The sequence below is a fragment of the Gobius niger genome (genome assembly GCF_951799975.1).
Source record: "Gobius niger genome assembly, chromosome: 5".
Taxonomy (NCBI): Eukaryota; Metazoa; Chordata; class Actinopteri; order Gobiiformes; family Gobiidae; genus Gobius; species Gobius niger.
Genome location: NC_136856.1, coordinates 37,228,098 through 37,251,712, shown reverse-complemented (window position 1 = coordinate 37,251,712; position 23,615 = coordinate 37,228,098). Strand labels below are relative to the sequence as shown.

At 44.4% G+C, this 23,615-nt stretch overlaps 2 protein-coding genes and 1 long non-coding RNA gene across 3 annotated transcripts; 1 reads left to right on the top strand and 2 right to left on the bottom strand.

Annotated features, from left to right (window-relative positions):
- Window positions 1-1,048: 1,048 nt before the first annotated feature.
- On the bottom strand, window positions 1,049-14,815 carry rnf103 (ring finger protein 103). Its single transcript, XM_079556639.1, has 7 exons — window positions 14,273-14,815; window positions 12,738-12,883; window positions 12,360-12,475; window positions 9,151-9,567; window positions 6,790-6,922; window positions 6,629-6,715; window positions 1,049-2,533 (listed from the first exon to the last, which is right to left on the bottom strand). Exons 1-7 carry the CDS (start codon window positions 14,496-14,498, stop codon window positions 1,790-1,792), a joined length of 1,869 nt encoding a protein of 622 aa, XP_079412765.1. The 5' UTR covers window positions 14,499-14,815; the 3' UTR covers window positions 1,049-1,789.
- Window positions 13,796-14,230, bottom strand: LOC306963166. The gene is made up of 3 exons (XR_013792892.1): window positions 14,102-14,230; window positions 13,952-14,050; window positions 13,796-13,834 (listed from the first exon to the last, which is right to left on the bottom strand). It is a non-coding gene; the product is annotated as an uncharacterized lncRNA (long non-coding RNA).
- A 2,871-nt stretch (window positions 14,816-17,686) lies between the features above and the next one.
- On the top strand, window positions 17,687-23,319 carry LOC306963077 (fibroblast growth factor 4-like; the record flags this gene model as incomplete). The annotated part of the gene is made up of 3 exons (XM_079556531.1): window positions 17,687-17,996; window positions 21,299-21,402; window positions 23,123-23,319. 3 exons carry the CDS (start codon window positions 17,687-17,689, stop codon window positions 23,297-23,299), a joined length of 591 nt encoding a protein of 196 aa, XP_079412657.1. The 3' UTR covers window positions 23,300-23,319.
- Window positions 23,320-23,615: the final 296 nt, after the last annotated feature.

Below are 23,615 nucleotides of genomic sequence, written 5' to 3'. Positions count from 1 at the left end.
GTACTCAGTACCCTTTACCCCCCCAGTCCGACGCCCCTGTCTGTAAGTTTGTTTTGTAATTTGAGAGTAAACAATCAAATTCCTCCCCTTTAACCAGAAGGCCCTCATTAGTTTGCAAAATGAGGAGAGCAGGAACAGAATTTTCAAAAGTAAATGATCAAGCTCTTCCCCTTTCCCGCCTGATTAGACCTGACATTTGTCAAAGTGGGTTGATATATATATCATATATATATCATATATCATTACAGACTATCACTTTAAATCCTAAAAGTGTCTTCCAGAAACGCACACTTCCTTCTTGGCTCTGTCACCCATGTGTCCTGATCTTTAGCTCTTCTTGTCCTTTGAGATTTGGTAAAGGACCATTTGAAGAGCCACAGACTGAGGGGGCTTCCACTCACACTCACCGATATCTGCTCTTTGATTCAAATCATCTACTTCACTCGACAACACAGAGCACAGCACCTACTACAGCAAAGAGGACACGCATGTCCAGGAAGCTCGGACAGTCTGTGAACAACTGATCAGCTCTTCTTATAAAGCAAAGGGTCCAAAGAGCAAAAGAGCATGACATGATGTAACAGCCAAGAAGAAAAGATGTGGCAGGAGTAAGAGAGGAACTGCAGATGATTTTTAATTAACACAAAATCTACTGGTATTTCAAACTAGTCAACACATATGGGCCTGACCAGGGGCCAGGAGTACTCAGTTACACATGTGTGTGTCACTTTTTGAATGAACTGTACTCTTTATTTGTAATCGTATCACACAGTACTTTTTACTTGAGTAATATCATTTTGAAAGAGAAATACTTAATAGTCATGAGTATGGAAGCCCGTTTCCACCAAGTGAAATAAATCAAAGCCCAACAGGGAGTAGAAATTACGAGATTTGAGTTTAAAAACATGAAATTACGACTATTATGACTTTAAATGTCAACATTTCTACTTCCTGTTTGGCTTTTATTTTTTCAGCGTGGCAGAAACGGGCTTCCATACATTAGTGAGTAAATCTGTAAGTAAAAAAAACACTCTTCATGTGATTAGTCTTTTCTTTTTTAATGATTTTCATGTTATTTTGTTTTGTATGTCCTATTACATCATAATAATGTAAATAAACTGACCACTGTTATTCCATCTTTCCATTTAGATCAAAGGATGAAGTTCATTAAGTCCAGATGACACACGTTCGTCAGTACAGGTTTGCTCAAACTCTTGTAAGAATGACGTTAAATACTACACCAAGTAGGCTTTAGGAACAACGTAATAACATGGTTATAAGCTCATGAACATCAGTTTGCATGATATGTTCCCTTTAACATCACAGACTCGAGCAGTGGTTCCCAAAGTGCGGGTCGCAGGTTTTTCCATTTCTGTATTAAGTTAAGCATTTTTGATTGAAAAAAGCATATTTTAGTGAAATTAAGCTAAATATCAAAATACAGAATCCAAACTAACATCATTAAACCAGATTTCAAATGTTTTGCACCTTAATTTATTATAGATGCTAATTACAAGTTTGGGAACCCCTGGGCCAGAGAAACCAATGTGTGAATCAGTGGTCTACATTTTCCTTGACAGATTGCACGGTGTCAGCAGCTCGTGAAATAAACTAAATTCATATTGTATATTTATACAATTGGATATGATTTTATAAATACATTTCTGCAGCAATTAATCTTTATTTTAATAAATATAACTATATTCTGAACCTATAGTGGGAGCTTGTGCACCATCATTTCTGACTAAAGGCATAGGGACTGGTGTGAATGATGATGTCCAGACTGTGGTCAGTCCGTGTGTGAGTACGAGGCTGGGGCCGGAGCAGGTCTCTTCTTCTTGTAGCTGGGCCAGCGGCACACGGGGCAGCAGTGTTGGCCCTCTGCCAGCCACACCATGATGCAGCTGTGGTGGAAGGCGTGTCCACACGGCAGGCCCATCAGCACCTCTGTGTCCGCAAAGTGTTCTAAACAGACCACGCACTCGGAGCAGTGGAGCATGTCCTGAGGCCAGGCAGACCAGTCGCAGGGCGGAGGGCTCTCCTCACTCTCCGAGTCCGAGCTTTTGTCCCCCGCGCCTCCTGACCCGTCGTCTGCTCGCTCGGCACTTTTAAACCTCCAGATGGGTAGGATCTTTATATAGTCAATGTTCACCAGTGGGCGCAGCCAGAGATCAGGAAAAGCCAAGCGCTCAAAGAGGAAGTTGGTGTGATCGTCCCATTCCGACTGGTCTGACTGGTGCAGGGAGGCGATGGGGTGCAGCAGGTAGGAGCTGTACCAGTCCCAAAGGCTGGCTAACCACTCCAGGTTGGTGCTGCTGTCCTCCAGGCTCCTGCGGTGACACCGGCGCTTCTTCTCCAAGTAGTCCACCAGCAGCCCCGTGGCCAGGTACGTGGACAGGAAGAGGGCAGGGTGAGAGGAGTAAAAGGTCCAGTCTGTGCGCACCACACTGCCCAGCCTGGAGGTGTCAGCGTAACGCAGGAGCTTCAGGCTGTAGCTGTAGAAGGAGTCCAGGTACGGCAGCTGCAGGAGGGCCTAGGAGAGGAGAGACAGCAGCATGTGACTATGACAACCATACTGTACATAAGGGCCATTAGTGACTACCCTTGACTAGAACAATTGACAACGGAGGCCCAGTGTGATGTTAATGTGGCCGAGTGTCAGGGCGCACGCTCGGCCACAGCAGGAGTCGGGCTGAGTCTGACTCCAGGGTCATTATTACAGTCGTTCAGTAAGTTTGATCAGTGAGCTGAAGTTAGACGGATGGTACAGAACAGAAATCAGAGGTTATTATTGAGCTCTTTTGATACAGTGACACGAGCGCAGCTGAACCTAAAGCACAACAACGGAGCAATTCCTCCAGCAACGAGACAGAGCCTGGACGAGGAAACAACTCAAGCCATGTTGCCCTTCTCTCAAGTCGTGAGCATCTGTCTGATAATCAGCTCAACTTGAACATTAACTGTGTAATAGCATTCGAGAGAGAAGCGGCTGTAGGATGCAGAGCGTGACCTGCTCCTCTGGCCACACGTCCTCCCGGGGTCCACATAAAACCGTCTCACGGAGGCTCCTCAGTGCCGCTGGAGGTAAAGGCAGGTCCAGAGCCTCCTCCTCACGACGCCTTTGCAGCCCATGGTGTTCCGCTTGCTCAGATGCAGTTGTGAACAGAAAATGACGCCTTTATTGCGCGTGTTGTCTAATCGCCCCAAAAATGCCATGTTTTGTGAGCCACCCCGAGGAAAGACCTCAGCACCCACTGAGCCCCCCCTGAGACAAATGTCTGGCACTGCCGCTGCAATAGAGCTTTCTAATTGCTGACTTTGTCTCTGTGAGTCTCTGCAGGTTGAATTGCTTTTTTGCAGACATTAAACATGAACCATTTTAGCAGCAAATAATTGAAGTTAAAACACCAGCCACTGAAAAGCAAAGAGCTGAAGCTAACAAGTTTTTCTTAGTGAAATGTTTGAAACAGTGAACCCTCTCTCCTCTGGGATGATAAACTCCGCCCCTTTCTCCCAGCTGTCAATCACAGGCAGCATAGATGGAGCAATAGGTGTGTTTAAGATGAAGTGCGCCTCGCCTCGATTCCAGACGAGACCAGGCAGTGGCGTCAGAGGGCGGAGAAAGGCGCCTCTAATCAAGTCAGACACATCTCAGCCCCGAGAACAGAGAGGAGCCTCAGATCACGCAGCGTCTCGCGTTTGTTAGAAAGAGCTGGGGAATAAAACTATTTTAAAAGTTTGTGAACACATTTCTGCTTCTCCCACACACCAGACAGACGCCCCATCACTACAGCTACAATAACAGACTCTCCTCTTACAGTTTAGGATTAGAATAATAAACTTATGCATATTTAAATGTAGGCCATATGCTGAACACACGGGCACTTTCTGTCAAAAATGAAGACTCTGAAGCATTTCTGCAGATTTAAGTAGATCTTGGTGATGAGAAAAAAGGAGGCAGGAGCTGCGGAGCGTCAGGGCAACACGTCTCCGATCTAAACACAACTCATATCCAATCATCTGTCAGTCCTCTGTCAGCGTTAGGGATGGGTACCGTTCGTTTTTTTTCGATACCAAGTACTTTAACGATACCTGCTTTTCGGTTCCGGTGCCTTAACGGTACTTTTTTCGATACCTATGTTATTTTAATTCAATAAAAATGACGTGTATAAAAAAGTATAGTTCAGGAAAAAATCCTAAAACGGCACAGCAGAAGCTACACAGGAGCAGCAGCGTCGCCTGTGACTTCGTGTTTTGAGCACAATTTCCACTTAAGCAGTAATAAAAAGAAAGAAAGGACGTTATTACCTCTTAAGCTGCAGAGAAAGGACAGATCTACATCAGGACATGGTTTTCTTTCAGCTAAACTTTTCTAAACACACTGCGCTGTTCGACGAAGCGAAAGCAACTTCACACTCAAAGATCCTCACATGGTGTGAGCGCTCACTCTGCCACTAACAATTTACCAAAACTGGACCAACAATGTCTAATACAGAGTGAGCGCTCGCTTTCAACAAACCATCTTCGATATTCCTGTCGCTGCAGCGGCAGTTGTAAACAAGAGCACGTAAGCTCAGCCTCCGTGGGTCTGTCGCTAAAGGTAAACACGTCTTTCTTGTCACTGCTCTTTTTTGCTTTTCAATTTGACTAAAAGCTCAAGTTTCTTATTCAGTCCTGGTTTAGTCCTGGTTTATAACTGGTTTTGTTTAGCTCTGGGTTTTACAACCGGTGTAGTATACGTCCTGTCTCAGTCCTGACGCAGACCGCGGCTCTGTCATCTCTATTACAAAAGTTTAGCAAGTTTTGCTTCGCTATAAGTTACATCTATAAAATATATCTTTGCTTCGCTCCATTTGCGCTGAAGCGGGTCAGTATCTGCGCACACGTTCATGTAGCTTTTTTGAGACTCACTGCGGGTCACATATTGACGTCTGGAGAGAAAAAGAACCGAAAGTTGGCACCGAAAGAATTAAAATTTTTCGATACCGCCCCCGACCGGAGCTTTTCGGTCGGTTCCAAGTAGGAACCGTTTAACGGTGCCCATCCCTAGTCAGCGTACGTGTTTACAGCACTTCATTTCCCACAATCCCTTTGGCTTTTGTAGTTCAGCCAGCCGAGCGAGGCGGAGAAAAGCAACTTCGCTCGCCGACCCAAGGCGCTCCAGCCGCCTCGGTCTCACGAGAATACGGGCACCGTCGCACAGGTGGCGTCAGAGCGATTCTGACCGGCCTGCAGCCGCCTGCAGCCGCCTGCAGCCGCCTGCAGCCGCCTGCAGCCGCCTGCAGCCGCCTGCAGCCGCCTGCAGCCGCCTGCAGCCGCCTGCAGCCGCCTGCAGCCGCCTGCAGCCGCCTGCAGCCGCCTGCAGCGCCTCGCTCATCTTAAACACACCTAATGTCTACATCACATCAGTGGTGCCATAAGGTTACCGCCCCTTTTTGGGAAAAGAGGAGCGCTCGTACATTGAAATGAATGGGGATTGAATGGGATTGTCTGAGAACTTCTAATTAACATATGAAAAAAAGTTTAATTTGTTTTATTTATTTATCAATGTGAAAAAGATGTGAAAAAAGCACATCCAAAGGCAGTAAAACCTGTGTGCTGGATCCAAAATAAGAATACAGTGATTGAAAGTCCGCACAGCTGTGAAAGCTCAATGTTTGAATACTTTCTTACACCATTAGGTCCGGTATGTGACGTGTCGGGCCACATGCCCCTCATCAGATGTCTGATGAGGGGCATGTGGCCCTTTCAATTCGAAGGATATCACGCAGTACCAATTTTACTACTTGGATATGGAAGACATTCTCAGATGAACTAATGCTGTAAAAAGTACTCTAGCTTAGTAAATAAAAAGATGAATATTTACATTAAGAATTGAACCCCCCTTTGTTGCCATTGAAAGTAGACAACATGGCTGCCACCATAGACATCAGACTAAAGCTGTCCATGGCAAGACTTTTGTAAATAAACCACTAAATCTTTGTTTGGAAAGAATGACATGTTAAGGAAACATGTGCAAAAGCCGTTTTATATCCGGGGGAGGTATTTTCTTCCTAGTTCCTCAAAATGAAGAGCGGAACGTGGTGCAATCAGAAGTATGTTTCTATCTCAATCAATATCGGCCTATTCAAAGGGAAATCGATTCAAATGGATTAATCGATTAATTAAACCCTGCCCTAGTGTCTGGCTTGGAATATTTGATCCCAGAAATGATCCCAGTTCCCACATACACACCAATGTCATTTTTAACTCTTGTTTCCTCAAAGGGAGGCGTGTTGCTCCCTTCTATGTGTGAGATCTTCAGCACAAACTCTTGACTTATTATGAATCAACTTTATTCCTAGAAGATTGGGCGTCTTACAAGAGCCATTCAAATAATTTAGGATTAATCGTTAAATTATAAACTAAAGGCTGCAATTGTCTGGCCTAGGCCTAATTGTATGGAATGGACAGGACTGTTTTTGTTTTTGTTTTTTTGGCTTGATTTGCTATGGCTTCTCAGCAGTTATTTTGTTTTAAATGTGGGGGGTAAAAATTGCTCAGCTCTATCCAGAGAGCATTTCTCTTATATTTTGCGCTTGTCTCTACTGCAGCAGGTTGTGAGGGAACAGTAGCAGGCAGTCCATACCAGAACGGGCAGCCACGACAGCAGCAGGACGGAGTTGTACGTCCCGAGCGTCCGGATGAGAACCATGAAGCGCTTGACCGTCGCTCCCTAAGGCAGAACGATGCGGTGAGTTGTAGAAATGACACCATGAGAAAGGTGTGAGTGGCAAAGGCGGCTCAGACCTGTGTGATGAAGAGGTCGGTCCAGGCCAGCAGGTTGATGAGCAGCAGGCTCAGCACAAACAGGTCGTTGACTTCAGGCTGGACCGAGCGCAGGAAGGTGTCCATGGCCCCCACGGACAGCAACTCCCCCGTGCTGACAAGCAGACACACTTCACCCAATAAATACATAATGCAAGCTTTCCTTTCATTACAAGAGTTTCTGTATGCAAACTATCCCATCAGTTGAAAGCTCAAACACAGGTATGTTTCACATGAGGGTTAGGTGGTGTTGTGCCGGGACCTCATTTCAGCTCAGGAGCTTTATCATTCGCACTGGCCATCTCGCCAAACGTTTGGTGTCATGACCCCCAAAATCACCAAACCAATAACTCGAGACCCCCCACTGTAAAATCAATTTACCAGTTCTAATACACCGCGTTCCAAATTATTATGGGCATAAAAGGAGAGAAACTCATGATGTGGACCCCCTCCTCCCCTGACCTCAACCGTATAGAGAACCTTTGGAGCCTCAGCAAAAAACTTCTATGAGGGTGGGAGGCAGTTTTCATCCAAACAGCAGCTCTGGGAGGCTATTCTGACATCCTGCAAACAAATCCAAGCAGAAACTCTCCAAAAACTCACAAGTTTAATGGATTTAAGAATTTTGAAGCTGCTATCACAGAAGGACTCCTATGGTAAAATATAACTTGACCTGTTAATATTTTTTTGATTGAAATAGCTTTTGATTTCAGTGAATATGACCTCCTAATGCTACAAATTCAACAAATGACCATTTTCATTTAATTACAAACTTTAAAATGTATGAGTTGCATAATAATTTGGAACAATAGATTTTGGAGTTTTTCGTATTTAATTAAAAAATAAATATAATGTTATCACTGGGAGGTTTTTTCAATCACATTCAAATGATCCTCTAACGGTTAAAGACTTGAAAATTATGTTGACTCTCAGTTGAATTGAAATCTTAGAAATTATCATTTGCATAATAATTATAATTTGGAACGCGGTGTAGTATAATTTGGGAACCCCTCTCACCCCACAAGTCAGATATTGTGGGATTGGCCCCACTTGATGAGAGATCACAGCAACACAGGCCGGACATAGGGCCTCATTTCCTAGTTATCCAGTGAGAGTGTTGGTGATCTCTGGAGATATTTTTTTGTAATTCATGCAGTTCTTATATTTGAAGAGTTTCGTGGTGCTAGGCTAGTGCAAGGCTAGCGCATTTCTATGGTATCAGCTAGCCTGCATTAAAAACAGTCTGACCCGCTCCACAGAGCACCTGAGGCAAATCACTTATAACACCAGACTAACCATATAAATGTCTGTGTTGATAGAATAATTTTAACCATTTTGCATTTGAAAGATCTTATATTTGAGCAGCATCAGCTTCGTGGTTGTATAAGCTATGCAGCGGCGGAGTGATCTGCTAGAAAATAGTCCCTCAAAATGCGGTAATTCATGTGATGCAAGGTCAGTAATATTCCAAAAAATATTCTGTGGACACAGACATTTATATGGTTAGTCTGGTGTTGTAAGTGATTTGCCTCAGGTGCTCTGTGGAGCAGGTCACACTGTTTTTAATGCAGGCTAGCTGATACCATAGAAATGCACTAGCCTTGCACTAGCCTAGCGCCACAAAACTCTTCAAATATAAGAACTGCATGAATTACATTAAAAAATATCTCCAGAAATCAACAACACTCTGGATAACTACGAAATGAGGCCCTATGTCAAAAATCCTGAAATATCCCTTTAAAACATATATAATAATAAAAGCTGACTACATCGCGGATTTCGTTTGCGGGTTATTTTTAGCACGTCACCCCCGCGATAAACGAGAAACCACTGTATATAGTGTGGACCGATGGAGTGAATGAGGGGACAGGGACTAGGGTGGACATTCAGACATAGCCTCGGAGTGGCTTTCTGGTCCAATCAGGAGAGCAGGAGCATTTTTATGATTGTTTATGATCGCTTTAAAGGACAACTAACCCCACCTTCCAGAGCCTCAAGCCTGATTTGAAAAATGCCTGAAAAAGAGGCATAGCTTAGAAGAAAGCATGGGGGGGTGAGGGGTCTGGGTCTGTGATTGACAGGCCCAAGTCACCTGACCTGGATTTTCTCTGTACTTTCTTTCGATACTTTCATTTTTTTTCCGATACCAGTCGTACCTTAACCTTTTTCCTGATACCAGACTGGTATCGTTTAACCGTGCCCAGTCCTACATACAAGAGCACAAGTTTAACAGAATGTATTTGAATACCTTGTTATATGTGTCCCTAATGTAAACCCCGGGCCAGTTGGATGCATGTGAAACATCATCCATCACTGATCTGCAGTAATAAATGAAGAGTTTACCTGTGTCCATACCAGTACATCCCTTCAGGCGTCTTCAGGACGTAGGCCGGGCTGCGCGTCACGCCGATCTGCGCCAGGCTGCTGTGGTTGTTCCAGTGGCAGATGTTGACAAAGATGAACTTGATGCGTCCGGTGAACCTGACAGACAGAGCGGAGAAGAAGGCGGGCGGCTGAGGGAGCTGCGCGAACAGGAACATCTTCACCGTGTCGTCCGATTGCCACTCGTGCAGCAGCGGCTCGGACCGCTCCAGCGTGTGGATCTGCCCCGCCACCTGCGCCGTGACCCAGCGGGAGACGTGCTCGGGGCTCGTGCGCTGGCCGTGGTACTCCTTCAGCACCACCTTCCCCTTGGAGGCGGAGGTCTGGGGCACCGACATGATGAGGGTGGAGCGGTGCCAGCCACGGCGCACACACGACCTGCACAGGCAGCTTTAACAGTCAGGATTCTGGAGTTTTCAGATCTCATGCTGTACATGATCAACAATGTAGACAATCTGATCATTGGATGAGATTAGATTAGATAATGATGAGTTGTTACATGTAATAGATGTTATCAAACAATAGACGGTTCCATCCCATTTAGAAATAGGGCTGCTTCACATCTCTAGTGTCTGACTAAATCAACCTCGAAGATTATACTAGCAACAAGTGGACACAATCAACGTTATTAAGGCCTAATTATAACTACAATAAAATCACAACGCCTTTTTCATTTTGCAAGGTGTTTGCATGTGTTTTGAAATGTGGGATCTACAGTGGGAACCAGATGTTTACACACACTTTATAAAAAGACACATTTGCATTTTATTCTCACTGTCTGACATGATACCAGAATTCACTTTTACCTTTTAAAGGAGAACTAAGTAACTCGTGCCCCTAGAGGCCACAGGTGCCACTGCAGGTGTCGTAGCATGTCATTAATTGTCCGTGAGAGTAAATACTACGCTGACAGAAAAGACAAAGGGACAGAGGGATATTGTACATCCAATTACGCAATGGAGATTTTTTTTCACTCAAACCTGGCTGTAAATACTGCTTAAGTGGCGCTAGCCTGCAGTTAGCTTTGTCCGTTAGCCTGTTAGCTTCTTTTTCGTGATTCTAATAGTGTGTATTGGTGACTCCGACCCGGAGGCAGGAAAGTTGCAATTGTGGTTTTCTGGCCCGAGACAGAAAGACCCCCAATCATCCCATAAACACTTATTACCCCCCAGAGGGACTACGGAAAGGATTTATTAAGGTAAACAAGTTACCTAGTACTGCTATAAGGTCAATGAGAATTTAAAAAATATGTCTATTTGCTAAATGTCAGAAGAATGAGAGATAGAATTTTATAGAAATGTTTTTGTTGTTTTGTTGTCAGAAGTTACACTAAGATCACTGTACCTTTGAACAATTTGGAAAAGCCCAGATGACGATGTCATGACCTTGGAAGCACAAATCTGGTTCATCTTTGGTGTAATTTCAAGACACTTGAAGGTGCTCTGCCAGGTACACTGGTGAAAACAATGATGGAAATGTCCCAGAGATGAACGTGCCCTGGTCTGATGGGAAAATTTTATTTATTTTTTGTCCATAATGACCATCGTCATGTTTGGAGGAAAAAGCCCGAGAACATCATCCCAACTGTGCACTTCACAAAACAGACGACATCATGAAGAAAAAACTCTATGTGGAAATATTGGAGCAACATCTCAAGACATCAGCCTGGAAGTTAAAGCTTTGGGCAGAAGGGTTTTCCAAACGGACAATGACCCAAAGGAAACTGACAAACTGGTCACAAAGTGGCTTAAGGAAAACAAAGTCGATGTTTTGAAGTGGTCGTCACAAAGTCCTGATCTCAGTCCAGTTGAAAATGTATGGACAGAGCTGAAAAGGCATAGGCACACAAGGAGGCTACAAATGTGTCTCAGTTACACCAGTTCTGTTTGAAGGAATGAACCAAAACTCATCCAACTATTGTGAGAAGCTTGTGGAAGGAAATCCAAAACATTTGACCTAAGTTATACAGTTTAAAGGCAAAGCTGTCAAATATTAATGAAAATGAAAGAATGAAAATTCTATCTCTCATTCTTCTGCTTTTTAAAATTCTAATTGAAGAATATAAGTTAATTCTGGTTTCATACAGACAGTGAGAAAAAAATGCAAATGTGTCTTTTTATAAAGTGTATGTAAACATATTGTTCCCGCTGTATCTCCCCAAATATCATTATGTCCTGTCTTACTGGCGGTTCACTCTCTCATGGTTTGGTTTGGTTCTAAATAAATAATAAGTTGGTTTTGAAAACATAATAGCCTTAAATGTTCATTATTAGGCCTCAGGTGCAGCGGTTAGCAAAGATGACACACATTCACACAGTTACAATGTAAAAATATAGGCTTAAATTTGCACCGTCACTTCAGTGCGATGCATATGGTCAGATTCGAGCACTGCAGTGCATTGTTACAGCCCTACTGGGTTCTATCACTTTTATAATACTAGCTCCGTTTGACAGGTTTTGGCACACGGAGGGAACGGAGGCTTTGGGGATTATTTTTAACTCATGTACTTTCCAGTCAGTTCCAAAGTTCTGTTGATAACGTGGTTATGAAGTAAGAAATGTTACACAAGAAAATAGATTTTTGTCAATCTCACAGTTTAGAAATTGACTTGTGACAGCAGCATTTGCCGTATAATTAAGTAGGCCCAATGTGGCCCGAGAGCTTTGGATCGAAACCATTCAGAATGTACCACCTGAACCTGGTGCGCTACAGATCAAACTAACGGAGGCCCCGAGTAGGGTTGGGCAATATGGAACAAAGTATTCATCAAGATGAATGTGACTGTCTTGATAACGAGAAATGACAGTAAATCCTAATAATCAGCGTGTTATTTGATATACACTACAGCTCAAAAGTTTGGGGTCACCCATTTCCAATTAGAATAGGCATTCACAACATGTCTAGACTGTGTTTATTTAACACTGCTCTAACGCATATGATGAAACAGCAGGACGCTGTATCCCTGGATTGATCATTTCAAAAACACACAACCCTGAAAGCAGGAATCTGTCCCAACACTTCATCACATCTGTCTGCAGACTCTTGTTTATCATAATGCACACTTTTAGAGGTCATGCGTAAGTGGAGCAGGGCTCTGGGCTTTGGTCCTGACTATGTTTAGGTTGTTTGTGTAGACAAGAGGAAATGCACGTATGAGGCGGCTGTGTCACCTGTGATCACTGGAGCAGTTAAAGACTCCAGTCCGGATGCCAAACTGAGAGACCTTCTTCACCATTCTTCTCCAACTGGACTGACCGAGTAGAGCTTCTCTGTCCTGAGCAACCACCTGAGACACACAGGAGCTTATGTTCAAAGTCAAATCTCAAATTGTTGGGCTCAGTTCAGATTAGACGATGAGTATTACAACGTAAGTAATGTAATCTAAATGTAGCTGCCACGTGTTGACAGTGCACATTTTGAACACATCCAGGACGACCAACATTTGAGAAAAGACTGAAACAGGAACTGCCAAACTCATACAAGAACCAAACGCTTTTTCCAGACCATTTGTATCTTTGGAGGGTTTGAAGAGACAGTCTGGACCTCACCTGGACCAGCCAAATGCCATCTTTGGTGTCCTCCACCAGCTCATAGAAGTGCAGTTCTCCACTGAAATATGTGGTGCCAGCGTCTCCCTCAGGCTGCTCCTTCTCCCTCTTTAAGGCCGAGTACAGCTCCCCATCGGACAGATCCCCTGCCACAAACAAAACACATGATCAGAGGAGCTTCAGACCCGGCGGGGAAGGACAACCATCTGCCAGTGGAAAATGACATAAAGTGTGTATGCGTACACTTAAAACCCTGTTATCATACTTGTAAATCATTCAGCTCTGAAATAGTAAAAAAAGATAACTCCAAATCATGCACTAGATACTAATTTTAAGATATGGTTGCTTTTTCTAAGACAATAAAACCATTATGATGAATTCATATTCATTAACCACCCTGTGCATCAGCTACTGAATACCATTAATGAATAGCATGAATCAAGCATTTATTTAATTTGTTGTTATATCACAAATAAAGCTTCTGCACAAATTCAACCAAATTCTCTTCAATCATCCAATCACAGACCCTGCTCAAGCCGCACGACAGCAAAGCACTGCTCATCCCCGCTCCAGCTGCTCATCACTCAGGATCCCCTTTTTAAGCTCCCTGGTCAATCACTCAGCCGTCTCCCAGCTGTGCTACGACCCTCCTCCACCCCTGTCTCTGCCTGGGCTCTCCTCGGCTCTGCTCATCATCGACTGGCCAATCCAGGTCTCCTCTTCTACCACCACCAGGGTCCAAGCTCCGGGGGAGGATCTGGCTATCACTCATTAATGCCGTGCATTTCATATCGTTAGTTCAATCTTCCGCCGGGGTCTGAGCCCCAAAAATGATTCATGCTCGTTAATAAAATACCCATACGCCATTCTGTGTCTGTGAGTCTTTTCAGGTTGAAATGAAATCTCCATCACCTGGCCTGGCTTCTCCTGACAGCTCTTCTCTCCATCACCTGACCTAACAGCTCTTCTCTCCATCATCTGACCTGACCTCTCCTGACAGCTCTTCTCTCCATCACCTGACCTGACTTCTCCTGACAGCTCTTCTCTCCATCACCTGACCTGACAGCTCTTCTCTCCATCACCTGACCTGGCTTCTCCTAACAGCTCTCCATCACCTGGCCTGACAGCTCTTCTCTCCATCACCCGACCTGACAGCTCTTCTCTCCATCACCTGACCTGACTTCTCCTGACAGCTCTTCTCTCCATCACCCGACCTGACAGCTCTTCTCTCCATCACCTGACCTGACTTCTCCTAACAGCTCTCCATCACCTGACCTAACAGCTCTTCTCTCCATCACCTGACCTGACTTCTCCTAACAGCTCTCCATCACCCGACCTAACAGCTCTTCTCTCCATCACCTGACCTAACAGCTCTTCTCTCCATCACCTGACCTGGCCTCTCCAAACAGCTCTTCTCTCCATCACCTGACCTAACAGCTCTTCTCTCCATCACCTGACTTGGCATCTCCTAACAGCTCTTCTCTCCATCACCTGACCTGACAGCTCTTCTCTCCATCACCTGGCCTGACACTCACCTGACTTCTCCACCAGCTCTCGCACATCTGTCTTCTGCGCCAGTCCGGAGTAGGCCAGGCCCCGAGCCTCCAGGATGGTTTTGAGCTTGTTGTAGCTGAGAGTGACCGGGTCCACCAGCTGCGTGGCGAGCACCCCGGCCTCGCACCACACCACGGCCTCCAACAGCCGCGCGAGCACGAAGAGCACCAGCAGGTACAGCGTGAGGAAGAGCAGCTTCAGCCACATGCCGGAGGTTATGGGGAGAGAGCCGCCCGTCTGTGTGGAAGCTACATACAGCGCGGGGCCCAGCGACCAGACGCAGGAGCTCCGACAGCAGCGGAGGAGGAGGAGGAGGAGGAGGCTGGATCTCCACACCGCGGACACCGCTCACTCCGGACGCATGGCAGCCGGTGCGCGTGCAGCAGAACGGCCGCGGTGACGCAGCATTCCACGGTTTATCGGGTTGTCCACATACGTTGCAGTAATGTGAAGTCAGATCGGCTCAGCCATCTCAGCTGTAAACACCAGCAGCGCCTGCGTCACTTCCGGGTCCGCCTCCTCGCTCCGTATCCGTGTGTGCGTGTCCTCAGCGGTTCGTGCGCCCCCGCTGCGCATAGGATAAATAAAAGCACTGCAGTGTATCTTCTTTTCTATGCACATAAAGCGGTGGGTAGAGTGGCCCAAATATTGACTCAGGCAAGAGTCACGTTCCTTTGAAATCACTTTACTCAAGTACAAGTAAAAAGTAGTGGCCCAAATAAATACTCAAGCAAAAAAGTACTTGGAGAAAATGTTGCTTGAGTAGGATGAGTACTGGGCGTCAGTTTAATTTGTGTTTCATTTTTAAAATAAGCATTAAACAACGAAACCCAAAAGATATATATTTGACACGTCGAAACAAATATTTTTACTCACAGTCAGATGCAGTAATATTTTGGGTCAATACTTTTAACTTGAGCAATATTTCAAAGCAACAATACTCTTACTAGAGTATATATTTTGGCTTCTCTACCCACCTCTGTTCACAGGGGCACGAGTTACTTTTTTTTTTTTTACTCAAGTAAGAATATGGATACTTCATGTTAATGTTACTCAAGTAGAAGTAAAAAGTACTGTATAAAAAAAGTACTTTAAAATGTACAGTTACTTCAAAAAGTTACTCGCCTCTGCGTGATGCCTGTTACAAACTTGTGCAAAGAGGATTTCACAAAAGTCCACAGAAAAACACATCTTTTCTTTCTTATTCATGTTATGGTAGATAGAGATAGATAGATAGATAGATAGATAGATAGATAGATAGATAGATAGATAGATAGAGATAGATAGATAGATAGATAGATAGATAGAGATAGATAGATAGATAGAGATAGATAGATAGATAGATAGATAGATAGATAGATAGATAGATAGATAGAGATAGATAGATAGATAGATAGATAGATAGATAGATAGATAGAGATAGATAGATAGATAGATAGATAGATAGATAGATAGATAGATAGATAGAGATAGATAGATAGATAGATAGATAGAGATAGATAGATAGATAGATAGATAGATAGATAGAGATAGATAGATAGATAGATAGATAGATAGATAGATAGATAGATAGATAGATAGATAGATAGATAGAGATGGATGGATGGATGGATGGATGGATGGATGGATGGATAGATAGATAGATAGATAGATAGATAGATAGATAGATAGATAGATAGATAGATAGATAGATAGATAGATAGATAGATAGATAGATAGATAGATAGATAGATAGATAGATAGATAGATAGATAGATAGATAGAGATTCCATAATGGCCCTGAAGAAGGCAGCTTTGTAAAAGTAAACAAACAGCCAGCTATGAGCCAGGGGCGGACTGGCCATATGTCCATTCTGGAAGAGCACAGAAGAGCCACTGGCTCTAGGGCCAGTCTGGCCGCTCAATTTTCTCCTGTTAACCCCCGCCTTAAACAAGCTTTACCTAAATCTAAAAGCTTAAAAGAAAAGCTTCAAAAGAGCGACGAGGATGAAAACGGAACAAAAATGTGCCGGAAAAGCAACAAAAAACGTGACATAAAAGCAACGATAAAAAGCAATGAAAAAACAACAAAAAATCCAGAAAAACACAACAAAAATGTGACGAAAACACAACAAAGCAATGTAGAAAAGCAATGAAAAAACAACAAAATTGCCATTATAACAAGAAAAAAGACACACTAAAAAAAGTTATGAAAAAGCCACAAAAAATGACAAAAAAACATGACAAAAATGTGACAAAAATGCGGCGACGTGACTAAAAGTTTCAATCACTTTTGTTGGCCTTTCAAATCAGGCATTACACTGTTGCTCTTCGGTCAATAAGTGCTGCATTTACGCTAATTTGGGCCAGGCTGGTCAGAGTCCAGGGCCGTTTTTCAGTCCCAGTCCGCCCCTGCTATGAGCTAAAGACAATTGAGACCTACACATTTCTTCTTCTGAAACACTGACGAGGCACCAAGAGCCCCCACACCTGCAGCACCTACAGGAAACAAGGAAAGGACAAAGGAGAAGATGGTGAAAGACTCTTGGGAGCGGAGGGAGCTGTGCAGGAGGAAGGAGGAGATGGAGCTGACCAGTGCAGGACACCACGCTCTGAAACAGGGAGAGGCCCAGGAGGCGCTGCACAGTTTCAGAGGATCACTGAAGGCAGCCAGCCAGGTTTTCTCCGGGTGCTACAGTTTACCTCCAGAAACATGCACTTACTTATTTACTTACTTATTTGAATGCAGTGACCCAATATGAGTAGGCCTAAATACATGTACTGAGTTACTATAACACTGGTTGTGAAGTATCAGCCTCACTGAGAGTATAAATATTGTTTATATACATGTGGCACTATTGTCTTGCCTTCGGCCCCATGACTCAAGTGTAGGATTAGTGTTGACTGTGGCCCCCCGGGCTCAGGGCGATGGGTGGGGCTGTGTAGGAGGACGGTCCCTGTCTGCTGTCTCAAAGGTCTGGATGTGGTGCGCGTGGCGTCCACAGGAGACGGGACGTGAGACATACTGTCCTGCTGGGACCAGCCCTCACTAGGGGGGCTGTCTCCGCTTGTGTGTACCCAACACCTGCCTGTGTGGGCCCAACAGCTCAGCAGCCTCCCTCTGCGGCCTCCACATGAGCAGTGTCTGACGCAGGCGCTGTCAGGTGGGATCAGCTCAGCTCGGGCCCCGCGCCTGGACATCCACACAGCACCACACAGCCGGATCAAACACAATAATGTAATGTTTCCTCTGCACCAATTCAAACTGAAGTGTTTATGAGTGACTCAGGCAGACAGCAGGGGTACGTACGTATATGTGCTCCATAAATATGGCTTCTTCACTGTTCGATGGGAGACACACTGGAGGAACTGGCCCCGCGTGCATTTGTTCATGGGCTAACATACATCAGTGGACTATGAAGCTGGGAGCGCATTTCTGTGGGCCTCACCTCCCTCTGGTCTGGTACGCTCTGCTCCTGAGCTGTGGATTCGACTCTGTTCACAGCAGCAGAGGGCACGCACACCACCCGGGGCCCCGCAGCCAAGGGCCTCTGCTGTCTGCCGTTCTGGGCCCCTGGAATAAACGGGATGCGGCACACAGAGAGCAGCAGTACCTGGTGGGGATAAAGCGCTTGCGGAGGCTCTACTGTAATGTGGGCATCGGCTTCCACCTGCAGGTGGCGCCAAATGGACAGGTGACGGGCGTGCACGACGAAGGCCCCTACAGTAAGTACGATTTACTGCGCACAACATCTGTGGGAGGACTGAAGACACATGATTTACTACTTTCAAGTTATTTCACTCACAGAAAAGGGAAAAGTAGCGAGTAGTAGTAGTAGTAGACACAGTTTGATTTATTTTAGAGAATGGTCTTTTAAAATAGGTTTATTTAACTCCCGCCTGAACCGAGAGGATCTTTTTTTTGTCATTTTTTGTAATTTTTTTGTAATTTTTTGTCATTTTTTTTGTCATTTTTTTTGTCCAATTTTTATCAATTTTTTGTCAAATTTGTGTAATTTTTTTGTCACTTTTTTGTCATTTTTTGGTCAAATTTTTATCAAATTTTTGTCACATTTTGTATTTTTTTTGTCACCTTTTTTGTAATTTTTTTGTAATTTTTTGTCATTTTTTGGTCAAATTTTAATCAAATTTTTGTCACATTTTGTAGTTTTTTGTCACCTTTTTTGTAATTTTTTTGTAATTTTTTTTGTAATTTTTTGTAATTTTTTGTAATTTTTTGTCCTTTTTTTGGTCATTTTTGTGACATGTTTGCCACTTTAAAAAAAAAAAATTGTCACTTTTTTGTCAAACATTTCTCACTTTTTTGTCACATTTCCATCATCGTTTCCGTCTCCGTTTTGTCACTATTTTCACCCCTTTTTTCCAGAAGCTTTTGGACTGGGGGTAAAGCCAAACTGGAGAAAATGTGCTCTTTTCAGGTGGGAGTAAAGGGGTTAACAGTGTGAGTAAACAGGTTTGACAGTAAAATTGTTTATCGGTTTACGCCGTGTCCGTCCCTACAGAAGGAAAAAGGAAACTGAAAAAGGGTCTGTGCAGCTAAAGTAAAGTGGGATTCATTTCAATTGATATTTCTAATTAATGGGAATTAATGAAAAAGAGTCCCGGCCCTAATACACACATACATTAATGGCATGATCCGAGCCATACTGACGTCGCACTGACTACTTTTACTTGTGGGCATAGTCTGTTAAAAACCTAAGACTTAGCGCAACAAATGATCTTTATAACTCTGGTAAAGCTGTATCGCTGTTAATGATTTGTTTGTTTGTTTTTCAGTTTTGTTTGTTTATTTTGTGTAGTGTAAAGTTTTGATTGTAGTACCCCTTGTTGTCCCAGCTGACAGTAAAGGGGGGACGACACAATAGTTGAGCAGATGATATTATTTAACTGATGACTTCAACACTAAACATAAATCAGAAAGAGAAATAATTCTGTTATTGATCACCCCTTGCTTCTCAAGTAAGACAAGGGGGTAAAATATTCCTTCCAGACTTGTGCACTTAAGTGGGAAGTAGCCTACGTGGAGTGGAGACACACTTTTTCCTCCGACCAGATCGACTCCGTGGGTGGGAAGTGGGCAGTGAGAGGGGTTGTGGGGGAGTGGGGGGTGGATTTGTTTTGTTTTGCGTTCACGGCCGAGCGAGTGCCGACCTGAACATTGTTTAGCTCACGCTGGGTTAGTAAAGTGTTTAGTTTGACCTGTGGGAGCCCGTCATGTTTAAAGGAGCTATACCTGATTGTACAAAGAAACAGGGTCACTCAAATTTCAAATGGCTATTTTCGGGTCCAAACTCATCTCAAACTTCCCTAATGCATTTACAACATCAACATTCGTCACAGGGACTGAGTTTAAACCAGGTTTCACAACTTTCAGGAGGAAAACTGTCACTTCGCTGTAAAAAGTGCCTACAAGCCTGACATTTTATGACTGTTTAAAGAGGGGGTATTCTGCTTTTTTCAGCCACATAGCACCAGTCTCTATCACACTACAATGATGACCAAACCTTCTGTTGGTCTGTAAATGCAGTAAACTAGAATAACTGCCTTGTATAAAATTGCTCTCTCAAAATGGCTGTAGTGAATGTCTTGAAATAGGCCTCTGTCTCTTTAAGAACCTCTGAGCCTTTCCGACACGCCCCCTCCACACGCTGTCTGTGGCATCAGTGGGGAGGGGGTTCTGCTGAGGAGCAGTGGTTGGTTACTCGGCTGGTGATGAAAGCTCGGAGGCGTCTCTAGGAGGTGGGGGCGTTCCTAGGAGGACTCAGGCAAACCTATCCCTAAAATGGCCGCCATCAGAGTCTTTACAGATTACTCAAAAATACGTGAATGTGCCAAGGCAACACTTCAGGCATGTTTTTAATGAGGGAATGACATAATAACATGATGCAAAGCTTGCATAATACCCCCCCTTTAAAAGGCTTTAAAACCAGTGTTTTTTGGATAAATGTTAGCTGTTACCATATACTAAAAGGACTAAACACATTTTATTCCAATAACAGAAAACTCCTTTAAAGGAACAGGCCACCGTTTTTCCATACTGACATACTGGTATGTTCTTACCAGAGCTTAGACGAGTTGATACGTACCTGTCTGGTCTTTGTGCCCGTGGAAGAGCGTGGTCGCTTCCAACTTCACCCCTGTTTGGAGCTATAGGAAAACATTGGGAGAGTCCAAATGCTAACAACATCTTGTGTGACTGAGCGCACGCACACAGACCAGACAGGTACGTATCAACTCGTCTAAGCTCAGGTAAGAACATATCTCAGCATGTATAAACGGTGGCCTGTTCCTTTAAGGAGGAACAGACGGCAGCGCGATGTAAAGGAGGACATGAATGTCAGCGCTGCTCCATCTAAGCAGTCACCCCCTCTGGCGACGCCCTCTCGCCCCTGCGCCAGGCACGAGGTCTGGCCCTTGGGCTCTTCAGGGAGCAGACTTTGATCATGCCTTCATCCAATGGTGTGACCAAAACCTTCTAGACTCAAATATGGCAAAGACAAAAGAGCTTGTTGTTGATTTGAGGAGGAATCTAAGCAGCTCCAAACCCACAGGGAGAAGGCGGCTAACATTGATTTCTTAAAATATCTGCGATAGGATCAAAAACTTGATCATAACACTGAGCAAATGATCGAACAAGGACAGCAACGAGTTCACCTATGTTTCATTCTTCTATCAAAAGTCTATGGACATTTTCTTTTATGTGCTGGGTTTATGGTCGGGCTGTGAGGGATGAGAACAGACACAGTATGATCTGTGGAAAGACTAAATGGATCCCAGGTCAGCCAAGTCGTGTTGTGTGGTTTTCCTCTGAGGCGATGTGTTTAGGTTTAATTTTGAAATGACTGCACTGTTGATGCACAGTTCAAAATGTATCATAATGTGTCTTTGTTTATTGATTGTTATGACCCGAGAGCAGCCGACTGAATGATTGTGTTTGATACGACATGGACGAAGTGTCTTGCTCCAGGGCAGTTCTTTGATGGTGAGTCCTGTGCTCTGTGTGACAGCCCTCCTGGAGCTGTCCCCCGTGTCCAGAGGAGTGGTGACCCTGTTCGGGGTGAGGAGCGGCCTGTTCATCGCCATGACCAGCCGAGGGAAACTCTACGGCTCGGTAAGACTCCACCACTACACCGCTTGTTTTCCATGGACCAGGGGTGATTGGGAAGGAGGAGCTTTTAGACCGATGCCGAACTAAAGTGCACAGCGGCTGCAAGATGTTAAAAGACATCGAGGGAGGTGAGGAGAGACTGAAGGGGAGGGCTCTTAGTCTGGGGAACATCACAGGTAGAAGATGTAACACATTAAGCTCTAGGCTGCGCTGATTCTGTCAGTCACACTCCAGAGCAACTGTAAAAAAAAGTGTGTGGTCTCGATTTGGGGTCGGACTTATGAGTCCTTGTATTGGCTCGTGTCCGGCTCAGGATCGGGTCGAACATGAGCGGGCTCCAGTAGGGTCAGGCTCCATCTAAAAAGTATCAAGCATGGCTGCAGCGTCCTTTCCTTTAGACCAGGGAAGACAAGTTTGTGTTGTGACTTTCATCATTGCCAAAACACCAATGGCTGAACCTCACCATAGTAGCCTGATGTAAATAACTTTTTTTCTGCAAAAAAACCCATCAGTGGTTCTCAAGTGGTGGCGTCAGGACCCGCCGTTACTTTAGGATTACCTTAGCCACGACCCAAATAAAACTGTAGATGGTCATATATTTAATAAAATGTTGTATTTTCCTCACAAGTTTTCTTTGAACAAGCAGTAGATTTGCATTTAAGAGATCAAAACAACCCAATAACATTAAAGGGACTATACAGAGTTTAAAATGTTAAAACTAAGTATTTTCCTCCCCCTACGTCAGGGGTGTCCAAACTTTTTTCATGGGGGGCCGCACTGAAGCGTACGCAGGGTGAAGGGCCATAGATCGGTGGTTAGTGCCGCAAAACCTTTGACTAGCAGAGGTTTAAATTGCGCCCCACACCTTTATTTATGCTCAAAACCTTCATGCCAGCTCAGTCTCACAGTACAAGGTTATTGTTTGGTTAGAATTGTGTAGAATTATTACATTTCAAATAAAAAGGACTATCTCTGATACGGTGTCCCGATTCAGCAAGAAGGCAGAGGGCCACCAAAAATGGGTCTGAGGGCCGCATTTGGCTCCCAGGCCGCACTTTGGACACCCCTGCCCTACTTGTTCCAGCCATGTCCTAATGTGTGGAACGAGCCCAGACCTGTTCACCACAACTGCCTCTAAAATCCTGCACTGTCACTAAAAACGGTGTTACGTCATGCACGGGCTTAATATAGAAGCTGCAGTTACACGTATGACCTGAGGTGGCAGTAGTGAGTATAAAATGGTAGTCCCTTTAATTTGAACAGATTTCCATGTGTTTACATACAGTTTCAGATGGAAAATCTTGAAAAAAGTTCAACATTAGGCTTGCGACCTACTGAAAATGGTTCCACGATCCACTTTTGGGTCCCGACCCACCACGCAGTTGAGAATCACTGTTTTACATTATGTTTGACCAAGTGGTGTGTTCTGCCAGGAAACTTTTTAAATACTGACACACGATTTCTCGCATTTTTAGAGTACTTTCATTTGATCTCTTATTGGCATAGCAATATTTCAGTCATCTTGAGAGACAGAAGTTCTGTGCTTGTGGGCCGGATTTGGCCCCCTGGCCCGACGTTGCCTACCCCCTGCTTTAGACTAAAACCCTTTTGAGTTTTTGCTGACTATAATGTTTGACTATAACGTGTACATAACACTAAGAGATGGCCAAAACAATCTGTGCTCTACAACCTAACACAAGCCCCTTTCTCTCTACCGCCACAGGATCACTACAAAGATGAATGTAACTTCAAAGAGATTCTTCTGGTCAACAACTACAACACGTACGAGTCGGCCGCGTACCCCGGGATGTTCATCGGCATCGGCAGAACGGGCAAAGTCAAGAGAGGCAACCGCGTCTCGCCCACGATGACCATGACGCACTTCCTGCCGCGAATATGACACTTTCCTGAGGACTGCGAAAGGAAACAAGGGAAAACCTCCACCTTGTTTGGAGACTGATCAGTGTACAGGCCAGGGGAAACACCAGGGGCTATTGGTGACCCACTCCGATCTGTTAAATAACTCTCAAACGCCACATTGCACAACATTGAAGGTGATGCATTGCCTGGGAAAATGAAATGGCTCCTGGATCTGGGGCTGCTCCGGCTGGTCATGTCTGGGTGGAGCACAGAATAAAGCAAAGACTACCTGAATATACCAAATGACCAGGTTACTCCATCAATGGGGTTTTCTCTCCCTGATGGCGAAAGGCGTA

Excerpts from the sequence above, each read along its gene's own strand:
- rnf103 (XM_079556639.1), bottom strand. The coding sequence starts at position 14,498 with ATGTGGCTGAAGCTGCTCTTCCTCACGCTGTACCTGCTGGTGCTCTTC. Across the intron at positions 6,923-9,150 it reads ATGTACTGGTATGGACACAG|CACGGGGGAGTTGCTGTCCG; the intron begins GTAAACTCTTCA and ends TCTGCTTGTCAG. Across the intron at positions 6,716-6,789 it reads CCGACCTCTTCATCACACAG|GGAGCGACGGTCAAGCGCTT; the intron begins GTCTGAGCCGCC and ends GTTCTGCCTTAG.